This window comes from Tachypleus tridentatus, chromosome 8 (genome assembly GCF_004210375.1).
Source record: "Tachypleus tridentatus isolate NWPU-2018 chromosome 8, ASM421037v1, whole genome shotgun sequence".
NCBI classification, from domain to species: Eukaryota; Metazoa; Arthropoda; class Merostomata; order Xiphosura; family Limulidae; genus Tachypleus; species Tachypleus tridentatus.
In genome coordinates, this window is record NC_134832.1 from 28,478,184 (window position 1) to 28,498,741 (window position 20,558).

General features: G+C 30.6%; 2 protein-coding genes across 12 annotated transcripts in view; one reads left to right on the forward strand and one right to left on the reverse strand.

The window, feature by feature from the left end:
- LOC143222052 (putative receptor-type tyrosine-protein phosphatase mosPTP-1) overlaps nt 1-2,200 on the forward strand; it is a 150,758-nt gene extending 148,558 nt beyond the window's left edge. For all 4 annotated transcript variants that reach the window (XR_013011963.1, XR_013011964.1, XR_013011966.1 and 1 more), the window contains one exon: nt 110-2,200. The gene's annotated coding sequence lies outside the window, so the exon portion shown is untranslated. The remainder of the gene's footprint in view (nt 1-109) is intronic.
- LOC143222053 (uncharacterized) overlaps nt 1-20,558 on the reverse strand; it is a 114,726-nt gene that overhangs the window by 4,062 nt on the left and 90,106 nt on the right. For all 8 annotated transcript variants that reach the window (XM_076447900.1, XM_076447899.1, XM_076447901.1 and 5 more), the window contains 13 exons: nt 17,478-17,944; nt 13,828-13,872; nt 13,080-13,220; nt 11,622-11,714; nt 7,011-7,148; nt 5,738-5,798; nt 5,268-5,322; nt 4,480-4,576; nt 3,919-3,999; nt 2,656-2,848; nt 1,032-1,125; nt 712-876; nt 129-375 (listed from right to left, as the gene is read on the reverse strand). In XM_076447900.1, coding sequence (XP_076304015.1) covers nt 129-375; nt 712-876; nt 1,032-1,125; nt 2,656-2,848; nt 3,919-3,999; nt 4,480-4,576; nt 5,268-5,322; nt 5,738-5,798; nt 7,011-7,148; nt 11,622-11,714; nt 13,080-13,220; nt 13,828-13,872; nt 17,478-17,944 — 1,877 coding nt within the window. The remainder of the gene's footprint in view (nt 1-128; nt 376-711; nt 877-1,031; nt 1,126-2,655; nt 2,849-3,918; nt 4,000-4,479; nt 4,577-5,267; nt 5,323-5,737; nt 5,799-7,010; nt 7,149-11,621; nt 11,715-13,079; nt 13,221-13,827; nt 13,873-17,477; nt 17,945-20,558) is intronic.

Below are 20,558 nucleotides of genomic sequence, written 5' to 3' on the forward strand. Positions count from 1 at the left end.
TAATTAGTTCCATCACATACAATTTCTTACTCTTTGCTTGGCTTGATAAAATGATTGGTTTGATGTGAATCTTAGAAATTTATTTAGTTCATAAATTAATGTTTCACAGAATCTAAAACTAAACTCACCTTGGGAACAATTGCTGAAGGAGTCAGGTTATTGACTTCTCTCTCAAGGCGTTCTGCAAAGCCTGGTAATAATGTCACACCACCACTGAGGTATATGCTACGAACCATTTCTCGTCGAATGTCCATACTACACTCGTGGAAAGCACGGAGAATTAACTTATGGATTCCTGGACAGTCAAGACCCCACAATTCAGGAGTAAATAATCCCTCTGGTGTCTGAAACCTTCCTACATCTAAAGAAATAGTTCTGAAAAAAAAAATCAAAGTAATTTATGTATGTTGATATAAAACTAAATAGGTGTTTCTTATATTAGGTTCAAATAATATAAATAGATAAACTGATTTAAAACTGATTATTTTGTCTCAAATGTTATTTAAATCACTAATATCAAACCTTCATTTGTTTTGTATATAACTTCATATACAGTTAGTTATCTATAAGTAAAGTATGTTCCCTGGATGCAGAAGCAAAAAAAGGTGAGAAATTTATAAAAGTTTTATTATTCAGTCTGTTGAACCTAAATAGTACAGGATCTTCACACTTAATGGTAACCTGTTCTTAGAAGTTGTGTATATAACTTACTCCCATGGACATTCAGGTTGAAAAAACTGTTTCACAGGTATGGTCTTTTCAATACTTTCTGGATTTTGTCTGGAACGTTCGAGGTCTTTTTTGTAGTCCTGAGATACAAAACAGGCTTTCTCTTGAATGTAACGTATCATGTAGGCTTCAATGTCACTGATTAAGCTAGAAAAAAATAAGCATGCAAGTGTAATTTCCATTTAATTTAAAATATAGTATTTTGTTCTAAATACTTGTAATTGCTAATAAAAAACATATATATTTGACTGGAAAAATAAATTTCTGAAATACTTTCATAGAATATCAATAAAAAAACACACCTGACATGTTTTTGGCTCAAAGCATGCCGAAGATGATGAAGAATACGTTGACCACCATAGGGCAACCTTGTAATACCACTTTCAACAATGTAACCTTATTCAAAATAGGAGAGAAATAACCTTTAAAATTCTTGTATAGAAAGAGTATTGGCAATTTTATTTACTGATCATTTTTTCTTACTTAAGATAAAAGATTATCTTCATTACATCAGTGTTGTAAGCACTAGTTGATTTTTAGCTTTTAAATGTTGCATGACTTTACTCAACCAAGAAAAAAAACGTATAGAAAACAATACATACACATTGATGTTAACAGAAGATTAACCTGTAACTAATGACAAGTATCATACTCAAATAATATCTGTGTTCAGTTAGAGGTTTGGGTTTGATTATTGTGAAAAGTCTATGAATGTAATATATTGTTAAAAGTCTCTTTTTGCATATCCCTTTTGATAGTCAAGTCAGAAAATATGGAAATAATATTTAATGCATTTAGTGACGTTGCTAATAAGTTATCTCTGACTGAATGTATAAAATATATATGGAAGGGATGAGATATTCTAGTCAATGGTGTAAAATGAACAAGCGTCCCCTTCTCTCAAATGACATTGAATTTTGAGTATTCTAAATACTACTAAAAAATATGGCACATAGATGTTACAAGCTCACCAGTTGTTCTGTGGTAAGACCAAGGGTTTATAATACCAAATATCAGGAGGGCATGAAGGACAGAACTCAGAAGCTATTTGTGTAGCAACCTTGTGTTTGACAAGAAACAAGAACCCAAAAAATAATTTCTGTGACTAGCTTTCAAAATACATTGTTAACCACTCATTCTAGTAAAATAAACAAATGTTTTGTGAATCTATCTTACTACAACAAATCTCTATGTTGTATTTTTGGTTCAAAATGTTATTGTAGCTATTCTTATTAAAGTTCTTGAATATAGGTTTTGACTTAAATTCACATCAAAGGTCTAACTATGAGGAGTCACATGAGACAGATTTAACACACTGAATTAAGTTTGTTTAATTTAAACAAACTTTGTTTAAACGTATTTAACTTATTGTCAAAGTTTCTATAGAATGAATGCTCTAAAATTATTTGTATGGTATGTACTGTAACATTACATAGTGCTTATACTGATATAAATATTCTTAAAATTTGGCATATATTTTGCTTACTTGTTTGTTTTTGTACTTTTCACAAAACTGTTCAAGACCTACCTGCCCCTAGTTTAGAAGCAATAGAATAGAAACAAAGCTGTTAGCACCACACACCACCACCAACTGCTTTACTACTCTTTCACCAATGAAAATTAAGAATGACTATCAAATTATAATACTCCCACAGCTAAAAATATGAACGTAATTGGTAACACAATTCAACCTCTTGACCTGCAGACAACTGAGCACCCCAATCATCAGACTACACCAAGCTGAGGTGTATACAATTAACTTACAACTAACTAAATGCAACGTAGAGAAATGTGGAATTACTTACATGTAATCTTTTATGCTTAGTATAGTAAGAAAAGCTCACTGACAAAATTAACTCAAATAAAGGTACAAGAAAATATTTTAACTACTGTTTCTGACTACATCTAGAAACATTTTTTATTTACCATGAGTAATGGGAATGATGTCCATTCGATCCCCAATATCAACAACAATTCCTGAAGTTGTGTTATAGGCATACAAAGCTAAAATTGCTTGATGTGTTAAGTTAATCCCTTTAACACCAAATTCTTCAAAAAGTGTTTTCAGAATGGCAATTTGAGTTTGGATGCTAAAGCTACGTGGTACACATACTTGAACCTGCAAAAGTAACAGCAGTACATTGCTTTTTTTATAATAAACCTGCAAATACCAATAAAAATGACACAATAACCTTGATTTACAACTCATATTTCCAGCAATGATTAAGAATAACTTCACAAATTAGAAAAAACAAAACAAACTATTTTCATACATCTTCCTCCAAATACAATGCTTTAGTAATTTATACCTAGAATTGCAAATGTTAAACATAATTTCGATTTGAGAAATTAATACACAAGCAACCATAAATGTATTAATTGCTTCTATATCTGAAAACAATTATAAGAGTTTTTCATATATTCGTTTTACAAGTCATAAGCTTTAATTAGATATATATTCTTTCTATATTATCTAAAATGATGCTGAGGTAGTTCAATAAATAGTAAAGTTCCTCAAATATGAATTTACCTAGCAAAAACCTTCAAAATGATGAAATAATATTTTATCATATTCAATGATAATAAAGAACTCTCTCACTTCACTAGTTTTAGGCATTTTGCACCTTAATACTGGGAACTTAGAACTACATACAATCAACATTTTAGTTGCTGCAGATACAGCAAACTGGATAAATGCTGCTATTGAATGAACTGCCTTCAGATACAATCTGCATAATAAATCTAGTTAAACCAAATGAGAATAAATCTAAACTGTGCTGATTCTTTCATAGTTAATAAGAAACTTGGTTCAGATGTGTTTTGTTTTTGTTGAAATTCATTCAAAGCTACTAAAGGGCTATCTGTTCTAGTCATCCCTAATTTAGAAGAGATACAGTAGAGGAAAGACAGCTAATGAAATGGGCAAATCTAATTGAATAGGAGGATTTGACTATTACTCTTACAACACAAAGTACAAAGCATTATTTTACTTGGCAATAATAGAGTGCAAACCAGAAAACCTGAGATTACATATCAGCAGGTGAACTACTAAGCCAAGCTTGGCTTAGTTTGAAAGTTTTATGATTGTTGAACTAAAAATCTACAGTCCTTTTAACTATTTTATAACAAGACTGATGTTGGAGTAAAGTGTAATATAAAATGTTTAAAGTACTCTTCTGGATATTATACCTTGTATTTTCTTGGATCAACATTTAATTCCTGAAAGACTTTCTTGAAAATACCTGAAAGTTTTTCCACATCCATGTTGTACTGTAAAACAAAATATTACAAATGATCAATGCTGTATCTATTTTCTTCATCTTATAATGATTAAATATGTATATATATGTTAAGTCTTATACATACTATTCAACAATTAATGTACAAATATATTACAAGTCTTTGAAAATTGTAATAGCAATATAAATTTCAATGTAATAGCATATAATTAAGTAATATGTTCTTGTGTTCATTTGTTTCTATTACTAAAAACGTAAAACTTTTTTACGTTTTTAATATGATTATTAAAAACAGACAAATATATTTTGTCTGTTTTGTTTTGAAGCAAGTTAGGTAATCTACAAATTATTATATTCTAATTTTTTTTTCAGTAATATTGCTCATACGTTTAAAATATTAATTATATTTACAGGTTTCTTAAAATTAATTGATCTAAGTACTTTTAGGACAATGGTTATTGTTACAGTTATAATATTTTTGACATCTCAAATACTACACAACTGTTTGTACCTTGGTTATTTTTGCTGATGGTGAAACTGGAAATGATAAATTGGAGCAGAAACGTACATTAGGTTTTAAAGCTTCTATTCCAAAGACCTGCTTCTTGCTAAAAAATAAAGTAAATAATGACAATATCATAGAATTTGAACAGAAATTAATTTTTATATATAAAAAAGAAAAACTGGAAGCACAACTAATTATTGTTTTGGATATATTTTTACAAATATTTTCATTTTACTTATTCAATTACATAAAGTTCAATTTCTTAATACTAGTTAAATTATGGATGTTATTCATATAATAAACTAGTGAATACAGGAACTTTCTGTGCAAGTTTGTTTTCTTGTTTTGTATGATGTATGCCTTTTGTGAATGGATTAAAAAACAAAATAGTACACTCGATACACAGGTGTCATTTTCCAATAAAGCTATAACTTTAGGTACTGATTTATTATTCACCACTGATAAGCAAACATACAATTAATGAGTGTAGTAAATAATTTGGAAGTGCTAAATAACTGAGGTACTTATATTTTCATAATTACGTTAGGTATCTCAAACATATTTTGACAAATCAAATCCACTACAGGTTTACAGTAACAGTTTTGTTATATTGCCCTATCTTTTAGTGGGATCATTACTAATTAGTAAGCTGAATATCAAAAATTGATACAAAATTAAACAGAAAAGATAATAGTATCATTTAACTGTTAATTAAAATAAGTTTTTTTTAGCAATAAAGATGTGAAATAACATTTAACACATAAAAATATTAAATACTATTATAAGTACCTTACCTATAGTGTTTGTTTGTGGCACAGACAGTTGGAAAGAAAACTTGTGGCAAAGTGGCTAAAGTAAATATTAAAAAAATGTTTTTACCTGCATACTTATATTTTATATTATTATAGAAATAATTTACTTTAAAGCTAGAAAAAAAATATTTATCACACTACTTCACTACATTTTGAGCCTTTAAATTAAAGACTTTTCTCACAACTTTCTAGATTATTTAATCATAAAGAGAACCCGGTCCAATCTAAATATTATTCCTTTTTTCACTCCTGAAGAAGATTAGTTAACTATTAAAATGTGCTTAAGTTTTCGAGTTTTTTAAAATTCACTGGAAGTATTAGTGTTATGGTAAATTTAAAAGAGAAATCTAAATATATGTGAAAGTACACAATTTATAGAAATCCCTCTTGTTCTATCTACTGCTAAAAATAAAAAAAAGACTGATTTATCACCATTCAATAGTGGAACTTACGATGATCCATTAGAATTCCAGCACGAATTGAGCAGCTACCCAAATCAACAATTATCACATCCTGAAATAAAATGCACAACTATAAATATAGTGTTTATATATTGCAGTCTTGTCCCTACTAAACATATTATATATTTTTTGTCATGCTGTAACAAATTTAAACTATCACATCATTACCTACAAATAAGAAAGCAGCTAAGTAGCAGAGAATGTCTCAAAATATAAAAATGTAACAACTACTCTGTGTTTCCCACTATGTACAAATTTTTATCTAAGTTGTTTTTTTACTTTCAGGAGAGGTTATATAAACCTATTGTTACCTTAAGTAAGCTAGTCAAAAATATCAAAACCTTGAAGATTTGCAAACTCAGGAGAAAAACAAGCAAACATAGCAAACTACAGTATACTAATATGTTTATATAAATCATTCAAATTCATAAAAAACTGCTAACTTTTAATACTTTGTTTGTTTGTTTGTTTTTAAAACTAAGCAGTACTGGGCTATCTGCTGTGTCCATCATTGGAATCAAACTCCAGAATTTAGAGTCCTAAGTCAGTAGATTTACTGCTGTCCCACAGAGGGATGACAAAGTTAGAGTGACATTATAATTATATACTAGAAATAAAATTGATCATAGCTTCAAGTGATACAACTATACGTTTTATATTATTTCCATATATATATATATATATTAAGTTTTCTAAACATTAATTCATTAAATGTAAAAACCATAAAATTATACCTCTACTTCTAGTTCAATTCATTCAGTAAATTACTCCAGTGTTATGAGTTTTGTAAGTACCTATTGAAGTCTACTCTAACACTGTGTCATCCCTACTTGCAAGTTGGTTCTTAAAAACTGCAAAACGTTTGAAAAATACTTTACAATATTACATTTCTATACAGAAAAGAGTTTCAGATATTTTAAAATATTAGGTATAAACTACAAATACATTACTGATGTTTGATATATAGTAAACCTTAAATCAAAATTAATTAAGCTTCTTTCTTGCTTTCAAACACAAAAACACATTATTTTTAACACTGTATATTATCATGTTATTTATTGACATTACAGAATATATGAAAAATAATCATTGTATCATTAAACCCAAGGCTATGGTGAAGTACACAGCATTACATTCTGTGACAATACATATGGTGAAATAGTGAATGGCACAAAGATCCCATTTCAAAATAAATAAATATGCATAAGCCTTTTTTGCAAGTGATATATAAGAATAATATCAAAACCATAAAAGAGCATTTCACCTTGTGACATTTCATAGGATATTTGACAGGCTGAATGAAGGTCATGTGGAAGTTTTCTCTACACTGGGTTTGAAGAGATTGAAGCCAGTCATCTGTTTCTTCCTCATTATGGCACCTCACAACAACATAGTGCCCTTTCTAATTAAAAAAAAAAAAAAAATCCAGTAATTTTGTTTTAGTGTTGACTAATAATAGAAAATATTAAATTTACATTATCCAGAAAAAATTAGAATTCACTTCAGTTTATACACCTATTGTGCTGAAATGTCTAGCACACATTTATTATTCCTTACAATTACACACTAACTCAGAATGTTATTGCTGATGTGGTATATTCATGTGAAATGAATATTCATTTGAGCTACAATATAATTCTGTAAAATAACTGAAGACTCATTTGAGATATCGACTACAAAGCATTACTGAAACTTGTATATAACCAAGTCAAAGTTAAACAGATTAAGGAGAGTTGACATAAATGTAGAAAGAACACAGAATTGTTATTAAATCATGCAACAGAAACAGCATTTGTAATTACAGTTCTCATTTCAAATGGGTATATTTACTGGTTTAGGTTGAAAACACCAGATTTTTAATTACCAAGAAATCTTGCATTTACCTAGCATAACATACTCTACCTACGTGACTGGTCATTCCCATTACAGCAAAAGTGGGGCTATAACCTACAGATATCAGCTTATAACCATCAGAGGACATTGCTGTTGACATTTTTCGAGAACAAAAAACAAACAAAGGTAACTTGAGGCAAAGTCAACTGAACAATTTCCTTAATAATATTTTATGCAAAACTCAGAATAAATATTATAAGACCACAAGAATATAAAAAACTGTCTCAAATAAAAATTTATCTCTCTTTTGATGAGTAAGGTATCAATATTTTCTGAATATCAGAAACTTAACTGAAAACATACATTAAAAACATTTGGGTTTAATCACTTAACTGTTTATTAGCAAGTACAAGCAAAATTTAAAAAAAAGGAAATTTTAATCAATTTTCACAATGCTTTGAACAGATGGAAGATCAACAATATAATCAATTTTTGAAAAAAATATTGTGCCTAATACTTTCACACAAATACTTCATTACAAAATTGGCAAAGAGTCTCTCACCTTTTTACATGAAAATTATGTCATAAGACCAACAGACAAAGCAATGTGGAAAAACATTCTATATTATATTCTGTAGGAAGCTCAATTATAATGTTTGAGCACTGCAATTTTTAAGCTTTTTCTGTTAAAACTAAGTTGATGGACATTATTAAATAACATGATATGCCAAGGCATAACCTGGTGATTAGAGTGCTCAACTCAAATCAGTGGGTTGCCGGTTTGGATCCCTGTCTCCAAACATTCTAGCCCTTTAGGGTAGTTGTCAGGGTCAGCCACTTGAGGATAAAGTTTCTTAACTAATACAAAATACTCAAGCGACATATCTCAGAACTAGATGGGAGTAAGATCAAACGAAGATGAAGAAGATCAAATAACATAATAAATTTTAAACAGAATTTGTAGTTGATATAAATATCCACTTGTACAAGGAATTATAAGTGCAGAAAGGTGTCCTGTGCTGTTGTTATCAACAAATGAATAGTGGTTCTAAGCCTGTTTTGTGGCTATTATTTCCCAGAGCTTTGAAGATCAGATTTTCTAGATTTCACACAACACAAAGAATGAAGAGCATGAATGTGATAAATGCTCTTGTGTTAAAGTTTAAAGTTCTTCTGATTGCATCATAGACAAGAGATTCAGGGCTAACATGAACACTGTATGACATGTGCTAACCAAAGAAAAAGTTGACATAAACAAAATGCACTACAGCAGAGAATTGTTGGTTCTCCTCTGTAAAGAATAGCCTTGGATATTGCTGATCTACACCAGAAGACAAAATGAGGTCACCAGTATACATCTGCGGTCATCAACTCTTTCATGAAGTGAGCTGAAGCTTACACACAGGTAAGTACATCTGTACAGACTATGGCTGAATGTCCTCACCGAGTACTAGATGTTCTAATTCAAATCACATGAAGAGATCTACATGGATCATGTGTTACGTGTGTATAAGATACAGGCTTCACCTTATCATCCTAGTCGGACAGTTTATTGGAATGTGGAGATACAAACTATCAAGAGTATACTTACTAAGTTTGTTAACCCTAATAAAACCAATTGGGATGAACAATCACAATTCATTATGATGGCATACCATGTTAATAAAGAGAGATCAACAGGCTGTTCACCAAATATTCTCATGTTCAGCCAAACATTTTGCTTCTTTTAGCCATAACATATGGCCCTTCATCCAAGAAGACATCAAATAATGTTTAAAAGTTTGTGAAGTGGTAAGTCAGCATTCATGAATGAGCAAGAAGATATCAACAGATAGGCTTGTTTGTTTTGTTAGAACAAAGCCACAATGTGTTATTTGTTGTGTCCAATGCAGAAAATCAAACCCGGGATTTTGTTATTATAAGTCCATATATTTTACCACTGTAAAACTGAAAAGGTTGCAATATGATAGAAGAGGTGCCACAATAAAACTAGAAGAAATAAATATACCAATGAGGAGGCTGAGTGGGTCTATAAATGTATGAGTTATGGCAGACAGGGAGAGTGAGAAAGCTCTTGTATATATCGACAAGTTGTGCCAGTGCACAACTTATGAACATCTAGATCATTTGGGTTGATCAAGAGGCATAAGAGATGTTAATCAAGTTGAACAAAGACAAAAACAATTTTTATATTTGAAAGTACAAGCATGTTTAGTGATAAGGATTCATGAGAGACAGTTATGACTGATCAAAGTGTATATTGGTATACCGTATACACTGTAGCACAATTATTCACCTTTACTTATAACAGTAATTATTTATTTTGTGATGTTTGAAAATACCCAAAAAAACATGGAGTTTTATGGCTTCTATATAGAATTATGTTACTGCACTGCAGTTATTGAAATGTATCCTGCATGGTGCAACCTGAGATGGTTACAAAGTAACTTGTGCAGGAGCCAGAAGTAGTCTGAGCTATTAGTATGTGTGACAATGTGTAATGAAGATTTATGTGTATGGCAACTAATATGCATATATAAATACATGTGTGTGCCCTACATACATGTCAGAACAATAGATGAATTCATTCATTAGTGTTGGATGACACAAGTGAACCAATTAGAAAAAGAGTACGATCATTATGTAACACGTATATATGTAATTATAAGATTTGATTTGAATGTTAAGACTTGATTGGCTGTAATTAATAGCCTGTAAAGCATTAATTGCAGATACAATATGCCTGTCATTTTCATTAATAACTGGGAGATAATGTTTCAATACTTACAGTGAAATATTCAGGCAGGTAGCGAATTTTCATGGAAGGGTAAAAGTAATGAAAAGACATGTACAATATCCCAGAGAAGACACAACTTTACATTTTTTGATGTAAGAGCATGCAAATATGCTCATGGTGGTTGATCAATTATTTTGCCTCTAAAGGTAGCTTTTAAGGGGAAATAATGGTTGCAACTAAGTAGTTGGGAAAATTTTCAACCTACACATCTTATCAACTGGAATTTATCCAACATTGCAGTTTTACTCCAGACATTTACTATTTATGGTCAAATTCTTGATGATTATTTTTTCATTCATTAGTCATTATTAAAGGCCTGAAATATAGAAATAGATCAAGGAATGTGTGGTATATAAATACACCAGGTGTTTCTAGCTTACTGTTCTACTATAACATTTATTCTTTATTCTAAATGTTTTGCATAACATATGGTTGAGAAAGCTATTAAGTCCACCTTATACCAGATGCCTTTGTTTCTATGTTATTCTCTTAGATGTAATACCTGTTCTGCATATGTGGACGCTGCTATAATACTGTAATTGTCAAATTACAAACTCTCCTATATTTAAATGAAAAATGACAAATCACATAGGTGGTACTAATTTTTTAAAGTTAATACAAAATTTCATGCAAAATAAGGAACACTAGATTTGGTCAGTCTAGAATACACTGAAAAAGGGAATCCAATAAAAAAAAATTGTGTTATTCTATAAAAGAAAACATAAATTTTGTTTGTGTTTACTATGATATTAATAAAGAACCTTCATTTCATATTACATTGTATGTCCAGCTTCTCTACTTCATTCTTTCTCATAACTCAGTTATTCAGAGGTTTAGTATTATTCTGAAATAAATATCCTGTTAGTCTGTGTACATATTCCATTGTTGTCATTAATTCAGTTTTACCTGGATGTATCATGTGTGTGACAGTTCTGCTTTGGTGCTTAGTAATTTACTAAGTAGGCCCAACTTTGTCAGGTGTTCTTGCGATAAGGCCCAAAAATATTACAAACAGAGAGGATACCCAACTGATGTTTGACTGTCAGTCATAATTAAGACTAGTTACTATTATTTACTATTTTTTTTAATTATAGTTTTTAACATCTCTTCTATAGAAATTATTACATAATAATGCTATAGTATAAAAGTATTATGAAATAAAACTCATTTAGTTGCACTAACAACTAAAATACAATTTTACCCATTTAGCATCTCATTATTAAAGTAATCCTACATTACATCTACCTTGTCATCAATGCCTATCACATTACTGTCCAGGACTTCTATAACTCCTCCCATAAGCTGTAGCTTCTGACTGGGCTTTTCTGATTGGATACTCTAAGAGTAATAATAAGAAACATTATTTCTTGATATTAGACATATGTGCCTGTGGAGGAGTAATTAACTAAATGTTTCATCCAAGCAGGTTTTATTTATTGTTCACTAAAATTTTTCTCATGTTTATACAAAAGTTTTTTTATTATTCATTTATTCATGCAACAGCATTAAGAAATATATTATGAAACAGAACAAGAAAGTTTATGAACAAGTATAATACTTTAGCAAGTTTAAGAATTTTCACATAAATGTTCCATAAACATGACACAAGGAATTAGTTAATACAGGAATACTAAACCTAGTAGCATTATAGTTGAACAGACACTATCACGTTCATCAAGCGTTTAGTGTACATCTTTCAATTTCTTGTAATACAATTTTCTAAAACTACACACGTGCATAATCACTGCAATTATTTCAATACACAAAATACACAGAGAAATGAAATTCAAGAGTACAAACAATGTACCTTACTTTATCCATTTAAACTTATCATAAAGAACTTTTTGTTATAATGTGATAAATACATAAAAAAGGTTTGTCTTCTGCCACATCCATTTCTTTCTCCAACCTTAATACATTGTACTTATCACTAATCAAAAATTTATTTCAGACATTAGCAGAGGTATAGTGGAGTGGGAATGCATGGGCATGACATATCTATACTTTTATAAGCTAGAATATCATACCACCATTATTTAAAACAAATACCACCTTATGTAGGTATGCAGTAGATATATTTCATCACTTTATTTATCAATACATCACTCGAGATCAGGTTTGGTTTGTTCTGAATTTTTCACAAAGCTACACTAGCTGTCCCTAATTTAGCAGCATAAGACAAGCGGGAAAGCAGCTAGTCATCACCACGCACCACTAACTCTTGGAATACTCTTTTACCAACAAATAGTAGGATTGAACGTAACATTATAACACCCCCACGACTGAAAGGGTGAGCATGGTTGATGTGACAGGGACTTGAACCCAAGACCCTCAGATTATGAGTTGAGTGCCTTAACCAACGGGCCTGCTTAGGCTATACCAGATAGAAATTTACTGGCCTCTCAGTATCAGTAAATTATAATAACCAAAATAAATCATGTTACTGCATCACTTTCATTTTAGATATATTACTTATTTTCACTTGTTCTTCCTACATTTTAAAGAAAATACAGTAGATTACTGTCTAGTTTTTCACAAAAAGAGGCATTGTTAAAAAAAATTAACAAAAACTGCAAGTCAACACAGGAACAAAGAATACTGTAATTTGATATATTGTGCTCTTTGATTAACAATCTGTCAGACTGTAAAGTTTTATAAAAACAAAATAGAGATAAATAGAAGCCTTAAGTGATGTTTACTTACATCATATGAATATAAAAAGCCATCCTTTGCACAAAAATATTTTAATTTCCAAGGGTTCCAGTATGTAACTTTCTTTCTACCAGAGGGAAGTTTCTCCAAATAACCTTCAATATTTATATATTCTGTGTTTTCTTGAACATCCTACAGTATAAGAGAAAGACAATTTTTTCAATAATGTGGTAACAAAAATTGCTATAAATCATTATAGAATATATTCTGAACCATTAATAAAATTATTTAAGTACTTGTTAAACTTTTTCTTGTGAAAATCTACATGTACTTCTCAAAGCTAAATATTTATTCTTAATTATTAAGAATACAAATTAACCACTATCATTCATAAAATACCATTAATTTGATATCACAAAGGGTATAAATAAACCATTGTAAACATTAATGAACATATTAAGAAAAATGTGAACTGAAACCTCAATGTCTATGTAACTTCAAGTAGATATCTTTTAATGAAATTATAAATTATATAAAAACCATGAACATGAGAGTAAACAAACTGAAGTACCTTACCACAAAATATGCTATTTACAATAACACATAAATAATTCACAGAATTCATGGAGTTTCCTATCAAACAAATGCTACATGTCATTTCACTGTCTTTAAATTTAAGTTTAAAATTTGTAATTACAAAAAATATATCATGACATGTTATTTGAGCATTATTTGCAGATCTAGACTACATAAGAACTTAAAAGGCTATATAAAAAAACTCAAACTTCCAGCTGTTTACCTCAGAATGAAATGCCAACTTGTAGAGTTCCATCAGAAGATCTGTCTAAAAAATATAACACAATTAATTCACACATCATCGTTTTTCTCGTATACCTAATTTAAGTTTGCAATTTATAATGAGCAACCAAAATTATCCCTATTAACTAACTAGCTGGTGTGAAAACATGGAAATATCAGTTTCTAGAACATAAACAAAGAACAATTACTTATCAATATACAAATGAGGTTTGAGAAACTAAGTACAGAAATAGCACTGAAATACAATCATGTGTATGAAAACAAAAAAGGACTATAAAAACTTTCAAAGAAAAATCTAAGTAAAAACTCAAACCCTAGCAAACTAAACATCCAGGAAACTGAATTAAAAATCTCTAAAACTATTTAAAGTAAATTATTAATGAAACAAAAAACATACATCACAAAATATTTTATATCCCTTAGCTTTCATGCCATTTCAGAACATGTGCTTGTCATGTTTCAAAGAAAAATCTAAGTAAAACTTTCATTAATACCTCTTAATGAAGAATAACTACAAATTCTTCAAATTTTGTGACATTACTTGACCTTGCAACAAAACTTTGCTTTCTATTCAACAATACTATTTACTACCAAATTGATAGACATTGTATAGGTGGAATTTCATCTAGATTGTTAGCTACTGTTTTCCTAGTTTTACTAGAGAGAAGAGCTTTAATACAACCATACACACTCCCGTACAATGAATGAGGTATGTAGATGATGTTTACTAGAATTTTAATTCTGATCTTGAAAAAGAAGTATTTCTAAACATTCACTCCAAAGTCCACTTCATTACTGAAAATGAAGAACATTTCTCACTAAATTTCTTGAATGAATACAATCAACTGGATTTGATACCCATGCTTATAAGGAACCAACACATTCAGAAGAATATGAAGACTAGAAATCTGCACACCATCCACTTAACAATTTAAACCCTAAACTGTATAATTCGAACTGTACTTCTAACAACTTAAACAGTGAGTTAAGAGAAATGTCTAACATTTTTAATCATAAAAATGATTACCCTCAAGAAAAAGTTAGGGAACAACCACTGAAGCTTAAACAAAGAAACCATGCAATATTCAATTCAACAAGAAGCCAGAAATTATCATCATAACCACCATTCTTTTATTGAATATCAGTGGTAAACTTCTCAGAATATGGAAACATCACATCAAAAATATCACAATATTAACATCAACTCATTCATAATATAAAAAAGGGCAATTATAAGTTAGAAATAATGTTGTAAAAACTCATCCGAAACCAAAAACATAACATATCAAATCAAATGTATCATATTTCAATAATTTTATTTTGGTGAAACTAGAAGAGAATTAAATGCTAGGGTCATTCTATGTTTCCTCTTCTCTATCATTTACTGAAATCTATGTTAAATAGTTATAATTCACCATGTGTTCTGCTTAGAATACCCATTACACTTTGAATATTCAACTGGTGTTATTTATACTTTTATGAAGATAATCTATTCTTATAGCATAACATTTAAAGGGTGACAAGAAACCTCTTGGTCCAAGTGAGACTATCACATTCCCTTTAAAAACAATTAAAATCCATCCCTACTATTTAAATATTCATCTAATGAGCCCTTCCTTCTATTAAACTCCATTAAACTGAATGCATTCAACAGATCTATAGGTAGCTCATTCTAAAAATAAACAATCCTGTCATAAAAGTGTAAGTTGAAGATGACTCCTATTTTGCCAAAATTCATACCTATATCCCATTGTCCTGCTATTCTCACCATTAAATACAAATAAAATATAATACATCAATACTATCAATTTCCTTCATAATCTGGAACAACTTAACCAGATCTCCTATAACTCAACTTCTTTTCAAAAGAGAATACTATTTCAGATATTTTAACCTGTCCTCATATGATAACCTGTTTTATGCAGAGTTATCATATTTTGTAAATGCTTTTATTAACATATGAAGTTTTAAATTTTTTGTTAGTCTGCTCCTACACAGTTTCAATACAAACATGTGATCTGGAAAAAAACCACTGAAATTATTTCATTTGCCTTTGTGTCTTTCTTGTTTTCTAGCAGGTTGTATCCACTTTGTCTGAGATGTGTTGAAATAAGCAACTAACAGTAATGTCCTTTACTGACCAAGTGGATGATATCTAGAAGTTACACCTTTGTCATTTGTATGGGAATGACCAATTACTTGGTAATGCATATTAAATATGGTTAATTTTTTGCATGAAGCTTTGGTTGAGGTTAATTTACTTGGTCTTACAAAATGAATAGTCTACAGAGAAAGAAGCTGTCACCCATTCATCAATCCAAAAGTAAGGGGTTTGTTGTATGCATACCATTTAGTCGTCTTTGTAATATACATACAAAGATTGTTTTACACTTTCTAACACGTTTAGTTGCGTTATTTCTTATACCTTAAAATTCAGTTCTTTAGTAAAATTCAGATTATTTCTCACATTTCCTGCTAAATACTTGAGTCATAGAGTCTACCTGTCTGATACTTGCAAATGAATCAACTTACCTCGAAATATCACTCCATCTCAAGTGCCATTCTATTAGTCCACCAGCTTTTTCCAACAATTCAATGTTATTCTTAAAGTTCAGTTTCATTTGTTTTGAATTTCATGATAAGCTACACGAGGGCTATCTGTGCTAGCCATCCCTAATTTAGTAGTGTAAGAACTAGAGGAAAGGCAGCTAGTCATCACCACTCAGCACCAACTCTTGGGTTACTCTTTTACCAATGAATAGTGGGATTGACCATCACATTATAATACCCCCATGGCTGAAAGGGTGAGCAAGTTTGGTGTGACGGGGATTTAAACCCACGACCCTTGGATTATGAGTCGGGTACCTTAACTATCTGGCCATGCTGAGTTCTTCTTAAGGTAAGGAGTACAAGATTGAATATAATATTCTAAATAATGTCTCATCTATTATCAGAATGACTTAAGAGACATAGGTGTTTAAATGTTACAGTTTCAATTGCTTAAAAAATATTTTAACTGTAAAGCTGCATGTAATATTAAACTTAAAAACAATACAGAAACAATTACATATAATACACATATTATGTAAGCCAGACAAGCCTGATAAATCCTTTAACCTGAATATTTCTATGAGTGTAACAACATTTGACTTAAAGACAAACTAACAATTGATTACAGGTATGCAATATTTTCTTAAGTCACCCAGTATCAAAACTATAAGCTTTACTCAAACCTTTTAAGTGACTAGGAAATAGTAACTATAAAATCATCACTATCCATTAAAACTCAACCACAAGAGATGTTTAAAAAAAACAATTACAGTTTTCCTAAAATTATCACAACAACAGGTATTCTCTAGAATAATATAAAACTTTCCGTGTACAATTATTTGAAACAGCTTTGTGCTAGCAAAATAATTATTTATGATGTCAAAGCATAAACTATGTTTGTCATTTATTAAGAATAATTCTATTGTGACTTATGCAAGATATTGACCACACAGATAATTTTACCAATTTGCAAAATCAAAAGATTAAACATAAAGAAACTTAATGTGCTGTGACATTTAATGTGTATCTTCAGAACCAAAATAATTAAATGTTTTGACACAGTTACAGTTATCAACTAACTGGATCCCAGTTGATTGTGGAGCTTCTTGGACGTCTAGTATCTTCGACGACATCTGGTATGGACCCTGTGATCCTACTTGCTCCAGATAACAATATCCCCTCACTTTGATCTTGCTCTACTTTTCCATTGCTACTGATTAGCTTCTTCAATGAACATTCATTGCTTTTCTCTAAGTGAAAATGTTCATTAACATTGTTGTCAGTCATTTGAGATTCCAATGACTGGGGAGGCTGTAATACAAACTCTTGTATAGAGGATCTGTAAATAGGCTTTTCTGGAACAGGTGGAGACCCACTATTAGAGTCTGGAAGGAATGAACCCTGAGCACTGTCTGTATCTCTAGAACTTCTGCCTCCCTTGTCTGAATCCTCCTCTTCAGCCAAGCTACTAGGATGACCATCTGCTACCCCAGAATCACACTCTTCATGACTACTCCTCTTGAGAATATCATGTTCATAACTATTTCCTGTTGGTGTAATAAAAGATAAAAATAGATATATGATTTAACAAAACCCTACCTACTAAATTCTATATATATATTTCATTACACACCTTTTGTAAAACGTTTAACTAACTTACAGGAATTTCAGAGAGAGAGAAATGAGCAAAACAGTAAATTTAATATCAAGCATAAAACTTACAATCATCTCAATAAATGTTATACAAAATGACATGAAATTCATAGCAAAAATCAATTAAGTAAAACACCAAAACACCCGAATACAGGAAATAATATTGCACTCCTGATGGATAGCAGTTGATACTAAAACAAAATAAAAACAACTACAACATACAGCCTTTGAAGTTCCTACACTTTTATAAATTCTCTTGTGCTTCAGGAAATGTTAGTCACTGATTAAAAGAATAGGAAAAAATGTTTCAGGAAAGCACAAACACAATAATTTGTAACGTTTACTGAATAATTTAACATACAAACACAGAATTACATCATTTAACTTCGATTTTTTAAGAGCGAACTTTTTAAGGCACCTGTTCGTGAGAGCGATCAACGGTCCCTAAATATTTTTTCTTCCTTTGTCTAGCGACGTGTAAAAAACTTCGTTTAAGTCAGCACAACTACACACCTTTTAACATTTAGAAACAAATCATTATAGCCTGACAAAACGATTCCGTTAAGCAGGTTTAGCCAGATTAAATTTAGCAGCAATCACATTCGGGAACACACAACACTTTATCCAAGTGGTTCGATGTTCTCGTATTACATTATCTATTTACAAATAACCTATATACCAACACGCTCCAAACGTGTCGTGTAGATCATATTCTGATAAAATAACTTAATTTATAATAACACTAACTACTTTTTCAATCTAATCATGCAGGGAACAATAAAGCCAATTATGTTTTCTTGGTTCACACATACACGTACCTACTTAGATAACTAGGTCATTTACTGTTACCCCACGTGCTACTGTTGTATGTTGTTCTATCACTGAGCCCATTCTTTTTTGATTGTTTGGTAAAAATAATGCCAAGTCCAATCCAAGTGTAGGTAACGAATTTATTTATTTCATAACGTTTCTTACAGTCACTCTCAGTTGTATGTTATAGGTGTGGATCTAATTTTATAAACTTCTCAACATAAACTGTTCCTAAATGTAAGCTCTACTTCAAATACAGTATTTCAATAAAAATTTTAAACTCACGCCTTACTTAATTAAACTTGGATAGATAAATAAACAAACAACTCAACGAGTAACTGAATAACAGAACAGATGCCAACATTTTGTTTGTTTGTAGTTGAACACAAAGCAGTACAATGGGCTACCTGTGCTCTGCCCACCACGGCTATTGAAACCCATTTTCTGTCGTTGTAAGTCCGAAGATACACTGCTGTGTCACTGGGTTGGGGAAGGGAAGAAGGAGGAATAATATCTTGGATGTTTACTCACACAATAATTAAAACCAGTATATAGTGCTAGCAAATGTAAACTTCAAATCCTACTAATGACTGACGACATCAAGAGAAGAAGGCTAGCGGGTGCCACCCCTGACATTTGTGTGCCTCCCCTTCAGGCTTCCCTAAAATCTCGGCTAAAAAGATTCAGTAGAAGCTGCCTCTCCCAAAACACGTCTTAAATTGTCAGGCAGCTCTACGTAAGGAAAACTCACTCACTCACTCCAAAAACTTTATCGAATCTCTGTTATCTTTGGAGTAAATCACAGTAATATTTAAGGCAATTTCGAAGCTATTTTTATCAGGATGGAGAGTAAGCATGTGAGTCCTGTGTTACAAGCCTGTATAATGTATTTCATGGAGTTATATTTAAATTTTAAAATGTTCACTAAATATAATAAATTAACGTCAACTCAATCAGTGAAGTGACTAATTTGAAGAGTCGATGTCATACGCCAATGAAAAGAAATGCATTGAACTAGTAAAAACTCTGTGCAGCAGACAAACGTATTTATAATATTAACGAAAACATTCCACGTCAAGAATAATCGTTCCATCTTACAGCTTCTTAATTTATTTTCCATAGGTTTCCTTCCACTAATCTTTAATCTTCCCGCCTTGGAAAGTCCATCTGTTTGCCTCCCATTCGCTTCTGTGCTTTCAAAACACTGCTAATGAAGTTAATTAATTAAATACTTTGGAATTAATCATTATGCATTATACATTTTTCTGATAAACATTTAGCAGGGTTTACTGAGAATGGAACAGAGAAACAAAAACATGGATATCTAGACGTCTGAGATCGATCGAAATGTGACATCTACATGCTCGATGTCTGTTTAATAGAGGCTTTCTATAGATTTATATTAAACCCATAAAATTAAAACAATGCCAGTTAAAACTATTTAGACGCATAACTGAAAGACAACTCTTCATCTCTTGTTTGAATAAAAAATAACACACAATATTTATTAGTTTTGAATTTAAACGTTTGTTTCTTAGGAGTTTTGCTGTCGTAAAAGCATAACTCATACTAACCTTTAAATTTTAGTCGAACTTCAGGAATTCTCTTGTCAATGTAAGAAACAATATTAGCAGTTCCAGAGTGGTCTACCTGTGTAGTGTTTACCGTCATAAAATGTACCCCAAACTTTAGCGTTAT